This window comes from Eschrichtius robustus, chromosome 1 (genome assembly GCF_028021215.1).
Source record: "Eschrichtius robustus isolate mEscRob2 chromosome 1, mEscRob2.pri, whole genome shotgun sequence".
NCBI lineage: Eukaryota > Metazoa > Chordata > Mammalia > Artiodactyla > Eschrichtiidae > Eschrichtius > Eschrichtius robustus.
Genome location: NC_090824.1, coordinates 135032345 through 135053796, shown reverse-complemented (window position 1 = coordinate 135053796; position 21452 = coordinate 135032345). Strand labels below are relative to the sequence as shown.

The 21452-nt window shown below is 40.1% G+C and overlaps 1 protein-coding gene across 2 annotated transcripts in view; it reads left to right on the top strand.

Annotated features, from left to right (window-relative positions):
* Window positions 1–840: 840 nt before the first annotated feature.
* Window positions 841–21452, top strand: part of EDC3 (enhancer of mRNA decapping 3) — a 52557-nt gene continuing 31945 nt past the window's right edge. Inside the window, exons 1-4 of one of the 2 annotated variants that reach the window (XM_068555678.1) lie at window positions 841–975; window positions 8760–8852; window positions 17283–17493; window positions 21035–21351. In XM_068555678.1, the coding sequence (XP_068411779.1) occupies window positions 17330–17493; window positions 21035–21351 (481 nt within the window). In that variant the 5' untranslated portion in view covers window positions 841–975; window positions 8760–8852; window positions 17283–17329. The remainder of the gene's footprint in view (window positions 976–8759; window positions 8853–17282; window positions 17494–21034; window positions 21352–21452) is intronic. The other variant, XM_068555673.1, reaches the window with a different exon arrangement.

Here is a 21452-nt window from a genome sequence, read left to right as displayed (position 1 = left end):
CAATGGAATATTACTCAGCCATAAAAAGAAATGAAATGGAGTTATTTGTAGTGAGGTGGATGGAGTTAGAGTCTGTCATACAGAGTGAAGTAAGTCAGAAAGAGAAAAACAAATACAGTATGCTAACACATATATATGGAATCTAAGGGGAAAAAAAAAAGGTCATGAAGAACCTAGTGGCAAGACAGGAATAAAGACACAGACCTACTAGAGAATGGACTTGAGGATACGGGGAGGGGGAAGGGTAAGATATGACAAAGTGAGAGAGTGGCATGGACATATATACACTACCAAACGTAAAATAGATAGCTAGTGGGAAGCAACCGCAGAGCACAGGGAGATCAGCTCAGTGCTTTGTGACCACCTAGAGGGGTGGGATAGGGAGGGTGGGAGGGAGGGAGGGAGATGCAAGAGGGAAGCGATATGGGAACATATGTATATGTATAACTGATTCACTTTGTTATAAAGCATAAACTAACACACCATTGTAAAGCGATTATACTCCAATAAAGATGTTAAAAAAAATGTTTCAATCATAAAAAATAAACTTCATCTAAACATGATAGAAAAAAAAAAAAAAGACTACTCAAGAGAGGGGAGCTCCCCATGCATCTGAGCCGGGGAGTGGGGACAGAACTCCAGCTCGAACCCAGGCTCCACCCGATATAAGAAGGCGGGGAATGCAAAATGGATAGCAGGTGCGGTTCCGGAAGGCCACAGAGCTGACCCTGGCAGTGCTCTTCCCAAACTCTCAAATTTCTCGAGCGCCCCGCCCCTCAGCGGCCGGCCCTTCGGTTTCCGAGGCGTCGCGCCGGAAGTGACCTCACGGCGGCGGCGTGGAGTCGCGGGCGCTTCTGGCGGCGGCCGCGGCTGTTGGGGTGGATGTGGAGAAGCCCTGTGGTCTCTGGGTCCTGCGGTGTTTCAGGGCCGTGTTGGTGTGGTGTGCGCAGGAGGCGCAGGCCCGGCGGCGTGGAGGTGGGAGCGAGGGGGAGGCGGGTGGCTAGTGGGCGCTCGTGGGAGGGGGGCTTCCGGGGTTGCCAGGAGGCTTTACTTTTAGGCTTCGTGGTTCCAGGCCTTGCAGACCTTTTTAGAGGCGGGCACGAGCTGGGGGCCGCTTCGGGTGCGCAGGGGGCCCATTACTAGGGCTTGCCTCCGGGGTATGGTTTGAGGTGGGAGGCCGAGGGGAGCGGGATTCTAAATAGTCGAGGAATTGTGGGAGGTGTGAGGCATTAGCCGCCTAGGCTCTTAGTTTAGCCTTGTTGATGGCTCTTGCAGCCCGCCCACTCATTGCTCCCTGCTTCAGTCTCCTTTTGCACAATGAAGTACGGTGGCAGGGACGAGAGCGAGTGCCACATCCATGACTGATAGCTGGAGGACAGAGGTGACCTGGACTCTGAGAGGGAACGGTGGCTGAGAAATAATGATACCTGCTAGGGTGCAGCTTCTGCTGAATCCTGGGGACTTCCCCTTGATTGTTTACTGCAGTTGGTGAAAGTCTTAGCTTCTTATTCTCAGTACTCTTTGTGCGATATTAGGTGAATTGATCAGTAATTGACTTGTTAAATGGTTCAAGTTCAAGTGTTTTGGTGTGAGGGAGGCATAGTCTTCACCTGCTTGGCCAGTTGGTTGTCAGTAAACCTCCCAATTCCGGAGGTAGGAGTCCTAACAATCTTCTCCTGTGGTTATAGGTGAGGAACTCGAGACCCAGAATGGTTTTTGTTCTCTTTCCTAGCCACAGGCTAAACTGATTTCAGTCTGTGGTCTGTCTCGATCCCATCAAAACGTAAGTGACTGTCCCTGAGCAGGTCACTGTTTCAACTGGAAACCTCAGATGGATTCCAGGCTTTTTTTATGAACGGCAGATAAAGTGTACTGAACACAGAATTCCTATTTTTTGGTTTCTCTGTATGAAACGGAGATGGTTACAAATAACATAACTTAAAAAAAATTTTTTTTTGAATTTCTGAATTTTATTTTATATTTTTATACACCAGGTTCTTATTAGTTATCTATTTTATACATATTAGTGTATGTATGTCAATCCCAATCTCCCAATTCATCCCGCCCCCCCACGCCGTAACATAACTTTTTGATTGCTAAGAAATTCTTGGTGGAGCTTTCTTGAGGGGTCAGGGCTGTGGGACTAGCAGAGTGTCTCGCAAACTTTTTGACCTGTGACCCACAGTTAATGTATTTTACATGCTGACCCTGTGTGACCCCTGCATACACAGAGTGTGTACACACACAGGAAACAAAAGTTTACCCTTTCTATATATGATGCCCTCTGACATTTTCTATTTCATTAAAAGAAAAAAAAAGTTGATTGCATCTCACTAAATTGACTCTGACCTGTAATGGGTCTGACTGCTAAAGACCTGTAGTTTGAAAAACATTGGACTAGAAAATGTTTAATTAAGATTCTTGAGATTCCTGACATTCTGTAAGTAATGCAAGGTGGAAAATATGTCATTTTTCTGTTCTTATCAACCAGAGGAGCAGGGTTACTAGAGTTCTTCAGCCAGAACAACAGGACAGGACATCCATATCGGTATCTCACAGGAGTGCAGTATTCATAGTGATAATGTGTCCGAATTTTGGCAAGGTGTTTGAGTCTTTTCCGATGACCTGGTGGGTGACATGGGGGAGATTTGCCATATAGTGGTAAAATTAGATGACTTTGAGCATCTATGTCTGTAGGGATTTGATTTGTGGACACAATTTACAGCTGGGATTTTGGTGATCAGTGTTGAGGCTCTGTCACTTTTTTTATACACAGTGTGTATTTGAAGCCTTATCTAGAGAGTGTGCTTATCAATTTGTTGCCTTTATGAAGTGAAAAGAGAAGGTATCATCTGGGTAATCTCAAGATTTGCCCAGTGCAGTTTAATGAAATGGAAGGGTCATCAGAAATTTAAGTAGTCTAAATATTTAATTTTAAATAGTTTAGGATGTAATTTCTTTTTTTTCTCTTTTTTAAATTTATTTATTTATGGCTGCGTTGGGTCTTTGTTGCTGTGCGCGGGCTTTCTCTATTTGTGGGGAGTGGGGGCTAGTCTTCGTTGTGGTGTGCGGGCTTCTCATTGTGCTGGCTTCTCTTGTTGTGGAGCATGGGCTCTAGGCCTGCGGGCTTCAGTAGTTATGACACATGGGCTCAGTAGCTGTGGCTTGCGGGCTCTAGAGTGCAGGCTTAGTAGTTGTGGCGCACAGGCCTAGTGCTCTGCGGCATGTGGGATCTTCCTGGACGAGGGATCGAACCCATGTCTGCTGCCTTGGCAGGCAGATTCTAAACCACTGCGCCACCAGGGAAGTCCCTAGGATGTAATTTCTGACAGGTTGTAAATATTGACTTTTTAAAAATAAATACAAAGTTTCTAAATGTAATAGCAATTTGATGTTTTTAAAATATACAGATATATTTATTTTTTAAAATATTTATTTATTTGGCTGCGCTGGGTCTTAGTTGTGGCATGCAGGATCTTCGTTGCGGCCTGGATGATCTTTAGTTGTGGCCTGCGGGCTCTTGGTTGTGGCATCTAGTTCCCTGACCAGGGATCGAACCTGGGCCCCCTGCATTGGGAACGTGGAGTCTTAACCACTGGACCACCAGGGAAGTCCTCAGATAACCTTTTTTTATATTAAAAAAGCCCTCTAAGATATGGATATGTATAAATAGTGTATTACATTACTTGATTTTCAGGTGTTAAGCCAATCTTGTGTTCCTGGAATGAATCCCATTGAGTCGTGGTGTATAATACTTTTTATATGTTGCTGAATTCAATTTGCTAATATTAAGAATTTTTGTGAACATCTCTATGTTCATGAGGGTTATTGGTCTGAGGTTTCCTTTTCTTATGATATCTTTGGCTGGCCTTAGTATTAGAGTAAAATTACCCTCATAAAGTGAGTTGGGCAATGTTCCTCTTCTTCTGTTTTCTAAAAGAGTTTATGTAGAATTGTTAATTCTTTCTTTCTATGTGTTTTATAGAGTTTACCAGTGAAGTCCTCTGGGCTTGGGCTTTTCTTTGTAGGAACATTTGAAATTACTAAATCAGTGTCTTTACTTGGTATAGGTCTATCCGGATTTTCTATTACTTTTTGAGTCAGTTTTGGTAATTGTATCCTTCTGGGAATTTGTCCATTTCATATTTTTCCTTTTTCTTTTTGAACTTGTATCCATTCTACTTCTCCCACAGAATTTTATCCTAAAACAGGAGTCAGCAAACTTTTTCTGCGAAGGACCTGGTGGTAGGCTTTGTGGGCCATGTGGTCTCTGTCAGTACTACTCAGTTCTCCCATTGTAGTGCAAAACCAGCCACAGACAATAAGCAAACAGCTGTGCATGGTTGTGTTCCAATACAACTTTATTGGTAGTGGGCCAGATTTGGTACATGGGCCGTAGTTTTCTGACCCCTGTTTTAAAATAATAAATTTTATACTTGAAAACCTTATTTGATAATCCAGTTATCTAGGCAGATCAGGTTTATGAAAGAGTAGGGTGGAAATTGATTCCCTTGCTTGCATATCTTTGTGTACCCCTAAGGATATATTCCAATTTGTAGTTTTGTTCAGGTGTTATGGGAGAGGCCCTCACAGTATGATTTTCTAGGACCATAACTCAAATCCCCTATCTGGCCAGTATTCTTTCTGTGAAAAAGAGGTATCTGAGGGACTTCCCTGGTGGTCCAGTGGTTAAGACTCTGTGCTTCCACTGCAGGGGGCACAGGTTTGAGCCCTGGTCAGGGAACTAAGATCCTGCAAGCTGTGCCCAAAAAAAAAAAAAGAGAGACATTTGAAATAAAATTTGCTGTATCTTAGAAACTGTATAGATTATCTCATTTAATCTTCACAGTGGTTCTATGAGGTGGTGGTATAATTGGTGTACAGCTGACTCTTGAACTATTGGGGCTAGGGCCACCAACCCTCTGCAAAGTTGAAAATTCGAGTATAATCTGTAGTTGGCCCTCCACATACCTAGTTCTTCTCTATCTGCGGTTCTGCATCTCAGATTCAACCAACCGCCCATCGTGTAGTACTGTAGTATTTAGTAAAGAAAATTGGCATTTAAGTGGACCTGTGCCATTCAAGCCCATGTTGTTCAAGGGTCAACTGTAATTCCCATTTTATAGTGAGACGATTAAGACTCAGATTAGGATAATTTGCTCGTAATTCTGGCCTGTAATGTCTGACTTCAGAAGTCCATGCCCTTTTCACTATGTTGCCTTTTGTGGAAGATGGGGACTTAGTACTAGGGTTGTACTAGATGTTTTCTTTTAAGATCTCTGCCATTCCCAAGCTTTTGATTCTACAAACACCTTTCTACATAGATGTGCGGAAAAATACTTAGTTTTTCAGAAATCCATAACTAACCACTCGTCCATAACTGTTAATTTAATTGTCCTTAGCAGACCAAGGGATTGCTCCTTGGATCTGAATGCTGTGAGTTCTGTGTGATGGGGCAGATGAGATGGAAGTTTGTAGGTCTGTTATTGGCAAGTTGTTTTTGAATCATTTTGACAACTACCTCAGTTGCACAATGGGTGGAAGACCGTTTAGGTCTACCTGACTTTGTTATCTAAAGGCTTCTTACAAGAGAAATGATTCAGTAAAGTCTCATAGTGTGGCATTCGGTAGTCTGGAAATCCTGATAGCATTTGAGCAAAATCATCCCATAGCTACTCCTATGTGTGGTATGCCCAGCATAAATGGGTACATTTGTCCACCACAAAGACATATACAAAAATGTTTAATTCTTTATTCATAATAGCCCCCAAACTGGAAATAATCCAACTGTCTATCAGCAGTAGAATGGATAAATACACTGAGGCATAGTTATATAATAGAATACTACATAGTGATGAATCTCACAGATGTAATATTGAGCAAAAGAATCCAGACACTTTAAAAGAGAACCTTTATGATTCCATTTATATGAAGTTCAAAAACAGGCTAAATGAATCTTTTGTGGTAGATATCAGAATAATGGCTGCCTTTGTGGGAACACAGTGGAACCTTCTGGAGTGTTCAACACATTGTCTTGATTGGGCTTCCCTGGTGGCGCAGTGGTTGAGAATCTGCCTGCCGATGCAGGGGACACGGGTTCGAGCCCTGGTCTGGGAAGATCCCACATGCCGCGGAGCAATTAGACCCGTGAGCCACAACTACTGAGCCTGCGCATCTGGAACCTGTGCTCCGCAACAAGAGAGGCCGCGACAGTGAGAGGCCCGCGCACCGTGATGAAGAGTGGCCCCCCACTTGCCACAACTAGAGAAAGCCCTCGCACAGAAACGAAGACCCAACACAGCCAAAAATCAATCAATCAATCAATAAATAAATAAATTAAAAAAGCAACTACGGAAAAAAAAGGAAAAAAAAATAGGTCTTGGTGCCTTTGTTAAAAAAAATATATTGTCTTGATTGAGTGGTGGTTATTTGGGTAAATTAATACGTAAAAATTCATTGAGCTGTAAACTTAAAATATGTAGACTTATTATCTATGTAATACCATGATAGAAAAGTAGAAGATAAAAAACAAAGATTGGTCTGCTTGGGAATTCCCTGGTGGTCCAGTGGTTAGGACTCTGCACTTTAACTGCTGAGGGCAAGGGTTCAATCACTGGTCCGGGAACTAAAAATCCGCAAGCCACGCAGTGTGTCCGAAAAAAGAAAAAGATTGGTCTGTTTGTAGCTCCTAGATCATCTTCAGTGGTAGCTCTTCTTTTGACATGAAGGTGTTAGCCCTGTAATTGATAAAGCCTCCTCGCTTAGTGTGTTCATCTGATTAGAAACCCAGATATTGGCATTCCACTTGTTTTATTTATTTGTTTGTTTATTCAATTAATTTTTGGCAGTGTTGGGTCTTCACTGCTGCATGCGGGCCTTCTCTAGCTGTGGCAAGCGGGAGCCACTCTTTGCTGCGGGGTGCGGACCTCTCATTGTGGTGGCCTCTCCCGTTGCGGAGCATGGTCTCTAGGCGTGCGGGCTCAGTAGTTGTGGCTCATGGGCTCCAGAGCGCAGGCTCAGTAGATGTGGCGCACGGGCCTAGTAGCTCCGTGGCACCTGGGATCTTCCCAGACCAGGGCTCAAACCTGTGTCCCCTGTGTTGGCAGGCGGATTCCCAACCACTGCGCCACCAGGGAAGCCCCTCCACTTGTTTTAGATTTACTGTTTTCAATTAATAAAGGAATTTTCTTTAAAACTATTAAAATTCTATTTAGTTTTTTTTTTTTTTTTAATAAATTTATTTTATTTAGTTATTTTTGGCTGCTTTGGGTCTTCGTTGCTGCGTCGGGCTTTCTCTAGCTGCAGCGAGCAGGGGCTGCTCTTCGTTGCGGTGCACGAGCTTCTCATTGTGGTGGCCTCTCTTGTTGCGGAGCACGGGTGCTAGGTGCCTGGGCCTCAGTAATTGTGGCACACGGGCCCAGCCGCTCCGCGGCATGTGGGATCTTCCCGGACCAGGGCTCGAACCCGTGTGCCCTGCATTGGCAGGCGGATTCTTAACGACTGCACCACCAAGGAAGCCCCTAGTTATTATTAACATAATATAAACTTGAATGTATAACATCAGTGTCTTAAAGATATATGTTGAATGAAGAAGTAAAAAGTCTTTTCACATATGATTAATTTCTGGTATTTCTAAAATTCTTATTACAGCTCTTCATTCTGCATCTATCTAAAATACGTATCAGGGACTTCCCTGGCGGTCCAGTGGTTAAGAATCCGCACTTCCACTGCAGGGGGCACGGGTTTGATCCCTGGTGGGGGAACTAAGATCTGGCATGCTGTGAGGTGTGGCCAAAAAAAAGAAAAAGGCAAAAATAAAATAAGCATCAGAGTAGGATTATGATGGGGTACAAATGATAGGAAAGGAATTTCATACTTTTGTGACATTAAGTAGACAAAGGCCAATCAGGAAGGGGAAAATAAGTATAAAACGTGTATTATGTTCCTTTTACCATCATCAGTGTTGTGGAAATTGTGTTGCATTGGAAGTTCACCTGATCTCTTAAATTCTTTGAGATATATTGGTAACTGTTGCAACTCAGTGATGGGTATATGGGGTTCATTATGCTGCTCTGTCTATATTTGGATATGTTTGAAATTTTCTATAATAAAATGTAAAAAAAAATTTATGGATGAGCCTGCTAATGCATTGTTTCTTTTATTTTCTGTTCTGTCAGCACAGTTTTGTGATACTTGCTCAGTTCAATACTAGAGAACTACCTGAGTTTGTCTTTAGGTTTTTGTGTTTCTAATGAGACATACTTTTTTTTTTTTTAACCACAGGAGTGCCTTTTTTGCTTCTTTAAATATATATATATATATATATATATATATATATATATATATATATAGCTATTTTTCCTTTTTTAGACTCTGTTTTATGTAGGTATATTTCTGAAATTAATATTTGAAAACTGTTTAAAACGCTATTCTATTTCTTTTCTATTTTTCATGGGAAACACTAAGCCAGTGTTTCATTTTATACTGAGTATTGTATGTTATGTTTATATACTCATCTGCTGTTTGCTGACTTCCTTCTGTGTGTAGGGCAGTGTTAGATTTCATATCTTACATAGGATTTTGCATAGAATGTGCTTAGGGATATTGTATTTTTAGAACCATTTACAAGGAGAGCCAAGGCATTTAGATATAAATATTTAGATACTCTAGATTTTGAGTGATTAACTTCTGTCAGATTTATTATATCTAATTCATTCATTGACTGGATTAATATTTATTGAGTTCCTCTTCCATTCTAGGCAGAACAAAACAGACAAGGTCCCTTGCCCTCATGGAGCTTACATTCTAGTGGGGTAACACGTGCAACATAAACAAATAAGATAATTCATATGGTGAGTCATTTTGAAATCATAACAAAGTGTTGGAGAGTGATGGGGAGTAGCTGCGTTAAATTGGATAACCAGGGAAGGCCTCTTTGAGGTGGTGACATTTTAGCAGATAACAGAAATAAAAGGTAGAACTAGCCATTCATAGAGCTGGGGCAAGAGTGTTCTGAGAATACCTGGTGCAAAGTTTTGGAGGGAACAAACTTGATATGTTTGAGGAAGAGTAAGCAGGTTAGTGTGTCTGGAGAACAGAGCGAAGGGAGTGGTGAGAGATGAAGCTGTCTGTAGAGGTTAGCAGAAATCAGATCATGTAGGGCCTACAGTCCATGGAAAGGAAGTTATTAAGCAGAATCATGACAAGTGATTTACATTTTAAAATTTGCTCTGGCTGCGGTGTAGAGAAAGAATTGGAGGGGCAGAAGTGGAAGCAGAGATACTAGTTAGAGGTATCCTGTAATTATGAGATGATGGTGACTTGGACTAGGAAGGTGGTAGTGGAGATGGAGAGAAATAGACCTATCTTTGACGTTGTGACAATAGGATTTGTTGATGAATTGAAAGTATGGGATGAAGGACAAGAAAGGAATCAAGGATGACTCCTGACTCTTTTTTTTTTTTCTTTTTTTGCCTAAGCAGCGTAGTGGATATTGGTGCCATTTATTGAGACGGGAAAAGCTTGGGAAGGAACAAATTGGGGGATGTTGAGTGTGGGGCTAAAGAAATCAAGAATTCTATTTTGGGCATTTATGAGATGCCTGACAGACATCTTTGTAGGAACTGTCCAGTGTGTGAGTTTTCATCTTTATGTTTTATGGAAAACCTTTCTAGGAAGTTAATCTTATTGGAGGAATGGCTAAATATTCTGTGGCATTATATAGTGGTTATGTTGGCTACATATACTTTTCCTCCCTTTTTATTGAGATATAGTTTACATACAATAAAAATGCACAGACGTTAAATGCCCAATTCAGTGAGTTTTGATAGATGTGTACATCCTTGTAACTACTGCATCAGTAAAAACAGAGAACATTTTCATTTCAAGAGGCACAGAAAGAGGCCCCTGTGCCTCTTTCTAGTCAGTTTTCCACCCTATAGGCAAACACTTCTGATTTTTCTCACTATAAAGTAGTGCCTCTTGTAGAAATTCTTATAAATAGACTCATATAAATGTATCTGTATGACTTCTTTCAGTTTTTGAGAATCATCTACGTTGTTGCATAAGTAGTTTGTTCCTTTTTATTGTCCAGTAGTGTTCTGTTGTATAATTACACCATAATTTGTTTCCTCTCTTCTCCTTGTTTCCAGTTTTCAGATATTGTAATAATGTACTTTGTACATTTGTGTACAGGTCTTTTTGTGAATATATGTTTTTATTTCTCCTGCGTAAATCCTAGGAATGAAGTTTTAGGTCATAGGTGTGTGTTTAATATTGTAAAAAACTGCCAAACTCTTTTTCAAAGTGCTTGTATCATTTTACACAATCAGCAGTGTAAGAAAGTTCCAGTTGCTTCACATTGTCATACACATTTGGTGCTTTCAATTTTGATCCACACTAGTGGGTGTAGTATCCTCTGTTGGTTTTTTCCCGATTTAATATATATATTTTTTATTGTGGTAAAGTATACATAAAATTTATCATTTTAACCATTTTTAAGTGTACAGTTCAGTGGCATTGAGTGCACTCACATTATTATGCAACCATCACCATCATCTATCTCTAGAACTTTTTCATCATACCAAACTGAAACTCTGTTCTCATTAAATAGTAACACCCCGTTTCCTGCTCCCCCAACCCCTGGCAAACACTGTTCTACTTTCTGTCTCTGTGAGTTTGACTATTCTAGATTCTTCATATAAGTGGAATCATACATGATTTTTCCTTTTGTGTCTTATTTCACTTAGTATAATGTCTTCAAGATTTATCTGTGTTGTAACATATATCAGAACTTTCTTCTTTTTTAAGACTGAATGATATTCCATTTTACGTATATAGCGTGTTTTGTTTATCCATTCGTCCAGCATGGACGTTTGGCTTGTCTCGTGCGTGTTTTTTTTTTAATATTTATTTATTTGGCTGCACCAGGTCTTAGTTGTGGCACGCGGGATCTTCATTGCCACGTGCGGGATCTTTAGTTGTGGCTTATGGGATCTTTAGTTGCGGCGTGCAGGAGATCTAGTTTCCTGACCAGGGATCGAACCCAGGCCCCCTGCTTTGGGAACACGGAATCTTAACCACTGGACCAGGGAAGTCCCTCATTGTATTTTAATTTACATTTCTCTGATAATTAATGATAATTGAACAGCTTTTCATATGTTTATTGGCTATTCATATAACTTCTTTTGCCTGCTTTAAAAAAATGTGGTGTTTCCTTTTTATTCCTGATTTGTAAGCATTCCTTATATATTCTGGATACAAGTCCTTTATCAGATATATCTATTGTGAATATTTTCTCCTTGACTGTGACTTACCTTTTCTTTTTTTCTTTTCTTGTTTTGGGGTGATTGTAATAGAAGAGGGCAGAAACATCTTTTTGCCATCATAAATTTGAGAGTTTTCTTGAAATGCTTGGCTGCCTGGGAGGTAGCCTTCATTGGAATGATTTTGAGATGGGGCTAGATTATATGGAATACCTTCCTAAGTATTTTATTACAGTACCTTTGTTTTAAATTTATGACTGTCTTAACCCATCCAGAGAATGATTTGGTTTGGGAAAAAATGGAAAATAATTTGGTTAAAAAAAAGAGTTTTCTGCTCTGGAGTATTGTAATCAAAGCTAGGTGGCTTTACCTTTTGACTGACTGAGGCGCCATCCTGAGAAAATTATTTAAGACAAGCACTGAATGAAATTGATCATTGCTGCACTAACTATAATTGTGAAAAATGGAATTATCTAAATGCCCATTGAGAAAAAAACTGTGACATGTGAATGCAGTGGAATATGTACAGCATGGAAAATATGCCATTGTACTAAGAAGCTGCCTTTATGCTCTGATTACAAGTATGTAAAATATCCATTATAATCTCTCCGTTGTAAATTCCCCATCTGTAAAATGGGATAGTAAAGTAGCTACCTCATAGGGTTGTCATGATGATTGAAGGAAAGAATGCCCCTAAAGTTTTAGCTCGTTCCTGAGACATAGTAAGTGTGCAATAAATGCTAGCTGCTGCTGTTGTTACACAATGTGATGGTATGTGTATAAAGGCTGTGGGATTATGTGTGTTCCATTCACCTTTTGTTTTCTTAATGGTGATTCCCCCCCTTCTATTACTTACTTTATTAAATCATCACCAAATTTAAACCATCATCTATATAGGTTTTGAATCTGTCATCTTCTTTCCATCTTCATTGCTTCTGCCTATTCCAGCTTACCACCATCTCTTAAATGGGCTGCTCTAGTTGCCTCCTAGCTGTTCTCCTGCATCTTTTTTATACCTCTTCCAATTTGTATTCTTTAATGATGACTTTTGATGAGCAAGACTTTAAAATTTTGATGAAATCTAATTCATCAGATTTTTTCTTTTATGATTAGTACTTATTTGTGTTTTGGCTAAGAAATCTTTCTCTGCCCTAAGGTCACTAAAATATTCTATTTTTTTGTTTTCCCAGTAGCTTTAGTTTTAGCTTTTATGTTTAGATAGTTTATTTCAAATTAATTTTTTGGTATCTATGTGGGATAGGACTAGAACGTTATTTTTTTCTCATATATATCCAGTTGTTCTAGCACCGTTGATTGAAAAATACTTTTTGATTTTTCCATTGATTTATCTTGGTACCTTGATCAGAAGTCAGTTGACCATATGTGTGTAGGTCTATTTCTGGACTCTGTTCTGTTGATCTTGTTGTCTATCCTCGCACCAATACCACACTGATTTTCTATAGCTTTATAGTAAAACTTGAAATAAGATAGTGTAAAACAACCACCTCTGTTTTTCTTTTATGTGATTATTTTGGCTATTCTAAGTATTATGCATTTCCATATAGATTTTAGGACCAGTTTTTCAGTTTCTCCAAAAAGGCCAGCTGGGATTTTTATTAATATTTGTATTTGATCCACAGATCAATTTGGGGAGAATTGATAACTTTAAGCTCTTCAGTCTGTGAATGTGGTACATCTCTCCATTTATTTAGATCTTCTTTTAATTTTTCTCAGCAGTCTTTCAGTTTTTATCATAGAGGTCCTGCACATTTTTCATTAGATTTATTCCTAAGTATTTTGTTTTTTAATACTATTATAAATAGTATTTTAAAATTTCATTTTCATTTGTTTGTGGCTATTATATAAAATACCGTTGTTTATTTTATATTGAGCATGTGTCCTGTGATCTTGCTAAAGTCATACTAGTAGGATTTTGGGGGGGTACATTCCTTAGGGTTTTCTACATGCACAGTCAATAATACAGTTTACAAATAAAGATAACTTTACATCTTCCTTTCCAATATTTATGCTTTTTATTTCTTTTTTTATTGCACTGGCTAGGACCTAAATATAGTGTTGAATAAGAAGCAGAAGTGGTGAGAGTGGACATTCTTGCCTTGTCCCAGTCTTGCGGGGGAAAGAATTCATTGTTTCACCATTAGTATGATGTTAGCTTTAATTGTTTTGTAGATGCCACTGCCCCTTTTTTATATCATGGATGGATGTTGAATTTTGTCAGATTATCTTTCTACATTTATTGACGTGACCATTCATGATTTCCCATTTACTTTGTTAATGTGGTAGAAGACGTTGATTTTTTAAAAAATTGACCTTTTTATTTGAGATAACTATAGATTCGTATGCACTTGTAAGAAATAATACAGAGAGATTCCATATACCCTACCTGGTTTTCCCCACTGGTGATGTCTTGCAAAACTATAGTACAATATCACTACCAGGATATTGACATTGATATGGTCAAATATAGAATGTTTCCATTACTACAAGGATCCCTCATGTTGCTCATTTATAGTCATCCCTGTTTTCTTCCTGCCTCCCAACACTTCCCTCACCCCTGGGAACCACTAATCTCTTTTCCAGTTCTATAGTTTGTCCTTTCAAGAATATTACACAAATGGAATCATACAGAATGTAATCTTTTGGGGTTGGCTTTTTTCACTTTTTCTCCCTGGCATGAATATACCACAGTTTGTTTCACCATTCACACATGGAAGGTCATCTAGGCTGTTCCAGTTTGAGGCTATTAGGAGTAAACCTGATATGAACATCATGTACAGGTTTTCATGTGCACTTACGTCTTCCTTTCTCTGAGATAAATGACCAGTCGTGCAGTTGCTAGGTCATTGAGGAGTTGCATGTTTAGATTTTTTATAAATTGCCATATTGTTTTCCAGAATGGCTGCACCATTTAGTAGTCCTGTCAGCAATGTATGAGCGTATGAGTAAAGCAGTTTTTCCACATCCTTGCTCGCACTTGGTGTTACTGTTTTTCATTTTAGCCATTCTGGTGGATATGTAGTGATATCTCATTGTGGTTTTAGTTTGCATTTCCCTAATGGTTAATGATGTTGAATATCTTTTCGTGTACTTATTTGCCATCCGTATATCTTCTTTGTTGAAATGTCTTTTTGTGTCTTTTGCCCATTATGGATTGGATTGTTTGTTTTTTTTTTTACCATTGAGTTTTGAGAGTCCTTTTTAAAAATTTTTTTAAAAAATATTTATTTATTTATTTATTTGGCTGTGCCAGGTCTTAGTTGTGGCACACGGGATCTTCGTTGCAGCATGTGGAATCTTTAGTTGCAGCATGCAGGATTTTTAGTTGTGGCATGTGGCATCTTTAGTTGCGGCATGCGGGATCTTTAGTTGTGGCATGCGAACTCTTAGTTGTGGCATGCAGGATCTAGTTCCCTGACTAGGGATCGAACCTGGGCCCCCTGCATTGGGAACACGGAGTCTTAGCTACTCCAGGACCACCAGGGAAGTCCCGAGAGTTCTTTATATATTCTAGATACTAGTCATTTGTCCTTGTCAGATAATGCAGTTTGCAAATATTTTCTGCCAGTCTGTAACTTGTCTTTTTTATCCTCCTAAAAAGGATCCTCTTGCAGAGCAAAAGTTTTTAATTTTCAAGAAGTCCATCTGATCAGTTTCTCTTTTAATGGATCAAGTCTAAGAACTTTTTGCCTCACCCTAGATCCTGAAGGCTCCTCTTATGCTTTTCCTAGAAGTTTTATAGTTTGACATTTTACATTTAAGTCCATGACCCATTTTGAGTAAATGTATATATAAATTATGAGATTTAGGTCAGTGTTCATTTTCTACTGATGGATATCCATTTATTCCATCACTGTTTGTTTGTTTTAACAACAAAAGCAAGGTATAATTGTATTCTTTCACTGGAGGATATGAAGCCTGATATAGTTATTAAACTAAGTATCTATGTTATTTTATTTTAAAAAATATTGATGTTCTGCTGCTTGAGTCATCAAAGAAGATTGTCTTAATTCTCTTCTGTTGACTTAAAAAATTATTGTTGAATTTTTTTTTTTTTTTTACATTTTTTGGCTGCATCAGGTTTTTGCCGTGCGTGGGCTTTCTTTAGTTGTGGTGAGTGGGGGCTACTCTTCGTTGCAGTCTGTGAGCTTCTCGTTGTGGTGGCTTCTTGTTGCGGAGCATGGGCTCTAGGTGCGTGGGCTCAGTAGTTGTAGCATGTGGGCTCAGTAGTTGCGGCACGTGGGCCCTAGAGTGCGTGGGCTTCAGTAGTTGTGGCACGTGGGCTCAGTAGTTGCAGCGTCTGGGCTCTAGGGCTCACAGCCTTCAGTAGTTGTGGTGCATGGGCTCAGTAGTTGTGGCTTACAGGCTCTAGAGCTCAGGCTCAGTAGTTGTGGTGCATGGGCTTAGTTGCTCCGCCAGCTGTGGGATCTTCCCCCGCATCATGTGGGATCTTCCAGGCCCAGGGATTGAACCCGTGTCCCCTGCATTGGCAGGTGGATTCTTAACCACTGCACCACCAGGGAAGTCCCTATTCTTGAATATTTTATATACTTGTTTTATAGTCTGTATTATATTTTGATATAATAAAATTACCTATGTGGAGAATTATAGTAATATATATTATTAGTGAGTTGTACCCTGTATGGACATGAATTAAATCTCTTTCTGTGTTTTTGCCTTAATTTTTTATCTGACATCTCTGTTGCAACCCTTTTGTTTCTTTTCTTTTTTTTTGGCCGTGTTGGGTCTTCGTTGCTGCACGCGGGCTTTCTCAGTTGCAGCGAGCGGGGTCTACTCTTCATTGTGGTGCACAGGCTTCTCGCTGCAGTGGCTTCTCTTGTTGCAGAGTATGGGCTCTAGGCGTGTGGGCTTCAGTAATTGTGGCTAATGGGCTCTACAGCACAGGCTCAGTAGTTGTGGCGCATGGGCTCAGTTGCTCTGCGGCATGTGGGATCTTCCCAGACCAGGGCTCAAACCCGTGTCCCCTTCATTGGCAGGCGGATTCTTAACCACTGTGCCACCAGGGAAGCCCAATCATTGGTTTTAAACCTTTCTTCTTTTCTAATATAAGCATTTATATTAGAAATAGATAAATATATAAATTTCCTTGAAACACTATTTTAAGTGCATCCCATAAATGTTGATATGTTCTATTTTCATTTTCATTGAGTTTGAACTGTTTTCTGTTTTTTGGCCACGTGGCATGGCGTACAGGATCTTAGTTCCCTGACCAGGGATCGAACCCGCGCCCCCTGCAGTGGAAGCGCGGAGTCTTAACCACTGGACTGCCAGGGAAGTCCCGAATTTGAACTATTTTCTAACTGCCCTTTTGATTTCTTCTTTGACCCATAGGTTATTTAGAAATGTCTTGCTTAATTTCCAGATATTTTGGGATATTTGTAATATCTTATTATCAACTTCAAATTTAATTCTGTTATGGACAAAGAGCATACTCTGTCTGATTTCAGTCCTTTGAAATGAATTGATACTAGTTTAAGGCCCAGCATGTGTTGGTGAACTTGAAAAGAATGTTATTCTGTAGTTTGGTGTAGTGTTCTCTAATGCCTTCAGTCAGCTTTTTTTAAAAAAATTTTGTCCACAATTTTTCATTATCATCAGCAAGAGGGTTAGTCTGATATGAGCTACTGTGACTACCAACATTATTATTTAATATATTGTTTCTTATTTATTCTCTTTGAAAGCATTCTGGTGGCAGATATATTAAAATATAATGTTATAAACAGGTGATAGTTCTTGTGATTTGATGTCCAGGTAAATATTTATCCAGTACATGTGGTTTAAAGCAGTTATAAGATCTATATATATAATGGTATTGCTTATTCATTAGTATGCTTACTCCTACTAAAAAAAAAAGCTTTATTTTTTATGCTTTATTACCTCAATTAAGGATGTGATAGAATATATATTATTGAGCAACACCTGGTACAGACCTGATATAATGTTTGGTGAATTTTATTAAAGATTTATCTGTTTCTCAAGGTACACTGCATTGTTCCTTCTCTCCGCGGTGGTCTCACATCTGAAACATGGCTACGGATTGGCTGGGCAGTATTGTGTCCATCAACTGTGGAGATAGCTTGGGTGTCTATCAGGGAAGAGTATCAGCAGTGGATCAGGTCAGCCAGACCATTTCTCTCACCCGGCCTTTCCACAATGGAGTGAAGTGCCTTGTGCCAGAAGTCACTTTCAGGTGAGTATCCTGATTCTTCCAAATCCAGTCTGGTGATCTGTGGAGCTTGACCTAGGTCTCATTGCCAATATTCTCTTGCATAGGGCTACTTTTGAGTAGAGTCTTATCAGGGGTGAGATTTTGCAATCTTAGATGTTATAGTTCTACTCTTTCAGCAGAGACTTTGTGTCGTAATTAGCTTTCAGCTAATGATTCAGGGTTTGTGAAACATTTTTCTTATCTCTGTCAAACATGCAATATTATATTTAAATGCGTCAAATTCAGAATAATATTTCTGTTTTCTTTTATGGTTTCAGATTTCCTTTCTCAGTTTTGTATTATTTGTGCTTTCTTACGTCTAAGGTCTTTATTGATCCCCCCCGCCCCACCATGTAACTATCTCTCTTTGTAGATTTATATTATGATTTATCTCCAGAGGCACACTGTAGCCAGTAGCTGAAGTTCTTAGCTACAGGAATGTATTTTTCTTAGTGTTTGCTAACATCTCAACCTTAGATGTCTCCACATCCCTCTTTTCACAAGTTTGACAGAAACCTCCCTTTCTTATTTTTTTTTTTTTTTTAAAAAGAGACTGGGGCTTCCCTGGTGGCGCAGTGGTTGGGAACTCACCTGCCAATGCAGGGGACACGGGTTCGAGCCCTGGTCCGGGAGGATCCCACATGCCGTGGAGCGGCTAGGCCTGCAAGCCACAACTACTGAAGCCTGCGTGCCTGGAGCCCGTGCTCCACGGAGGGAGAGGCCACCGCGATGAGAAGCCCGTGCACCGCAACAAAGACCCAGTGCAGCCAAAAATAAATAATAAATTAATTAATTTTAAAAAAAAAAAGAGGGTTTTCCCTGGTGGCGCAGTGGTTGAGAATCTGCCTGCCAATGCAGGGGACACAGGTTCGAGCCCTTGTCTGGGAAGATCCCACATGCCACGGAGCAGCTGGGCCCGTGAGCCACAATTACTGAGCCTGCGCGTCTGGAGCCTGTGCTCCGCAACAGGAGAGGCCGCGATGGTGAGAGGCCCGCGCACCGCGATGAAGAGTGGCCCCCGCTTGCCGCAACTGGAGAAAGCCCTCGCACAGAGACGAAGACCCAACACAGCCATAAATAAATAAATTAATCAATTAATTAAAAAATAAAAAAATAAAAGAAGAACATTTAAATAACCAAAAAATCTTTAAAAAAAAAAAAAAAAAAAGAGAGACTGTCTGGCAAGAGCTTCCTTGACTTCCTAAACAACACCCACATGTAACCTTTTCTGTAGGTGTATCCATTCTTACTGCTTATCTCCTCTGAAATCTTCATGGAAGAAATATCCTTTGTGTTCAGGGCTAACGTTATCGTGCGTATGCTTTACGTGCTATCCTTTTCTATCTCCTTTTCTTTTGTGTCCTCACTTGCAACCTTTATACTGTCTCTTCTCTTCGCTTTCTAACATTCCCAGGCTTCCCCCATAGTAAAAACACTCCCCCCTGCCCCCCCCACACACACACCTTGCATTTGCCACTAGGTATTGCCCTGTCATTTCCCTTCTCTTTGTACTCACAATTATTTTCAGAGCAAAATACAGTTGACCCTTGAACAATGAGGAGGTTAGGGCGCCAACTGCCTGCACCATCGACAGTCTGTGTATAACTTTACATTTGACCCTCAGTATCCATGGTTCTGTCTCTGCAGATTCAACCAACCATGGATCATGTGGTACTATAGAATGTGTTTAGTGGGAAAAAAAAAATCCATGTATAAGTGGACCTGCACAGTTCAAACTGTGTGGTTCAAGGGTCAACTATAGTCTGCTTTCATTCCCTTTGTGGCCTGGTCCCTCTAGGCCCTCCCTACTCCACCATTGTCTTTTTTCCAACTTTACCATCTTGCTGAAGTAGCTTTTGCCAAGTGCCAAATGCAGTAGAGTGTCTCAATTCTAATCTTATTCAAATGTGCCCTAACTGTTGGAATGGCCTCTTCTTTTTGTTTCTTTGTCACCCCTTGGGTTTTCTTGCCATATATTCCTCCATTCCTTTATACACCTTCCCCCCCCCCCCCCCCAGATTCCTTTTCTTCTCACTTTTTAAGATGGGGTTAGTCAAAGTTCTATCTTTGGCTCTTTTCTGAGTCTGTATTCTCTCTAGACAGTCTCATGTGTACCTTCTTACACATTAGTGAGATCCCAAATCTTTAACTTAGACCCATTATCTGAGTTCCATACACTTTAATTGTCTACTGGTCATTTCCAAGTGGATATCCCACAGAATATCCTAAATTTAAGATTTTCAAAGCTGAGCTCATTATGTTATCTGCAGATTTCTTCCTCCCAAGGTGTACCCTTAATTAGTGACTAACGACACCTTTCACCCAAGTTAGAAGCTTAGGAGTCATAATAAATTCTTTCTCTTGATCTTCATGTTCAGTTAGTTACCAAATTCTGTGGATTCCAAGTGTTATTTGGTTCTGTCCTCCCCTCTCTCTTTGCACTGTCACTTCCCCTCTTATTTCTTGCCTCATCTCCTAACTGGTGACCCTGTGTCTAGTTTCTCCACCTTCCTTACAGCCACCAGGAAAATCCAGTGTGATTATGATCTGATCCCTAATTTCCTCCACAGCCTTAGCTCCTAATGGCCCTCCATAAGCATTCTGCTCTTCAGTAACACTGTGACATTTGCAGGTCCTCAAATGGCCCACATTTTCTCAATCTCTGAGCCTTGGCCTAAGATGCCCCTCTCCCTACCATACTCTGCTTGGCCAACTCTTATTTTCCTTCCCCGACCAGACTTAGCTTAAGCGCTTCATCTATCTCTGCCAGACTCACATGTATTTTGCTTTGGGGAGCTCTAGTCCCCTGTACACACCTCTGTCATAGTATTTAACACTTTTGATTACCTACTTGAATTTTATGCTGACCAGACTGTGAGTTCCTTGTGGGCATGTAATGCTTTTCATATCTATATACCCCACTCCTAGTACAGGGCTTACCATATGGTAAGTACTCTGTGTATACCTATCGAATGAGCAGGTGAGTGAATGAATGAAAAAAAACTATTAAGCAGTCTAGAAATCTAAGATGTTAATGATAGTTTTGTGATTAACAATAGGTCTCTATTTTTTACTGAAGTATAGTTGATTTACAATGTTGTGCTAATTTCTGCTGTACAGCAGAGTGACTCAGTTATACATATGTATACATTCTTTTCTATACTCTTTTCCATTATGGTCTATCCCAGGACACTGAATATAGTTCCCTGTGCTTTACAGTAGGACCTTGTCCATCCATTCTATATGTAATAGTTTGTATCTCCTAACCCCAAACTCCCAGTCCATCCCTCCCCCTCCCCAACTCCCCCTTAACAATAGGTCTCTTTAAAGGCCAGTGCTGTGTCAGTTGAATGTCAGTGGCTGAGCCTTGTCTTTAAGTGCTCTACTACCTTTTCTAGGTTTTGCCTCTGATGACTCATTGAAATGCAGCCCTGCAAAGGTGTAGCTGGTTGCTATTGATCCCAGTTTCATCTCTGTTATCACTATTATAATTTTGAGACTTGGACTCTTTTGTATATTTCAGGGCAGGTGACATAACGGAATTAAAAATTCTGGAGATACCAGGTCCTGGAGAAAACCAACATTTTGGAGACCTTCATCAGACAGAATTAGGCCCCTCTGGTGTTGGGTGCCAAGTAGGTGTCAATCAGAATGGCATGGGCAAGTTGGTCAAGAAGCCAGCCTCTTCCAGCAGTGCCCCTCAGAACATCCCTAAGAGGACAGATATGAAGAGCCAAGATGTTGCCGTCTCTCCCCAGCAGCAGTGCTCAAAGAGCTATGTGGACAGGCACATGGAATCCTTGAGTCAGTCCAAAAGTTTCCGTCGTCGGCACAACTCTTGTAAGTTGGATCAAATTAATATTTCTTCTTAATCTGATGTTTCCTGTCCACTTATCCACTTCTGTTCTTTAAATAAGTCATTTATTACCCTAATAAAAAAA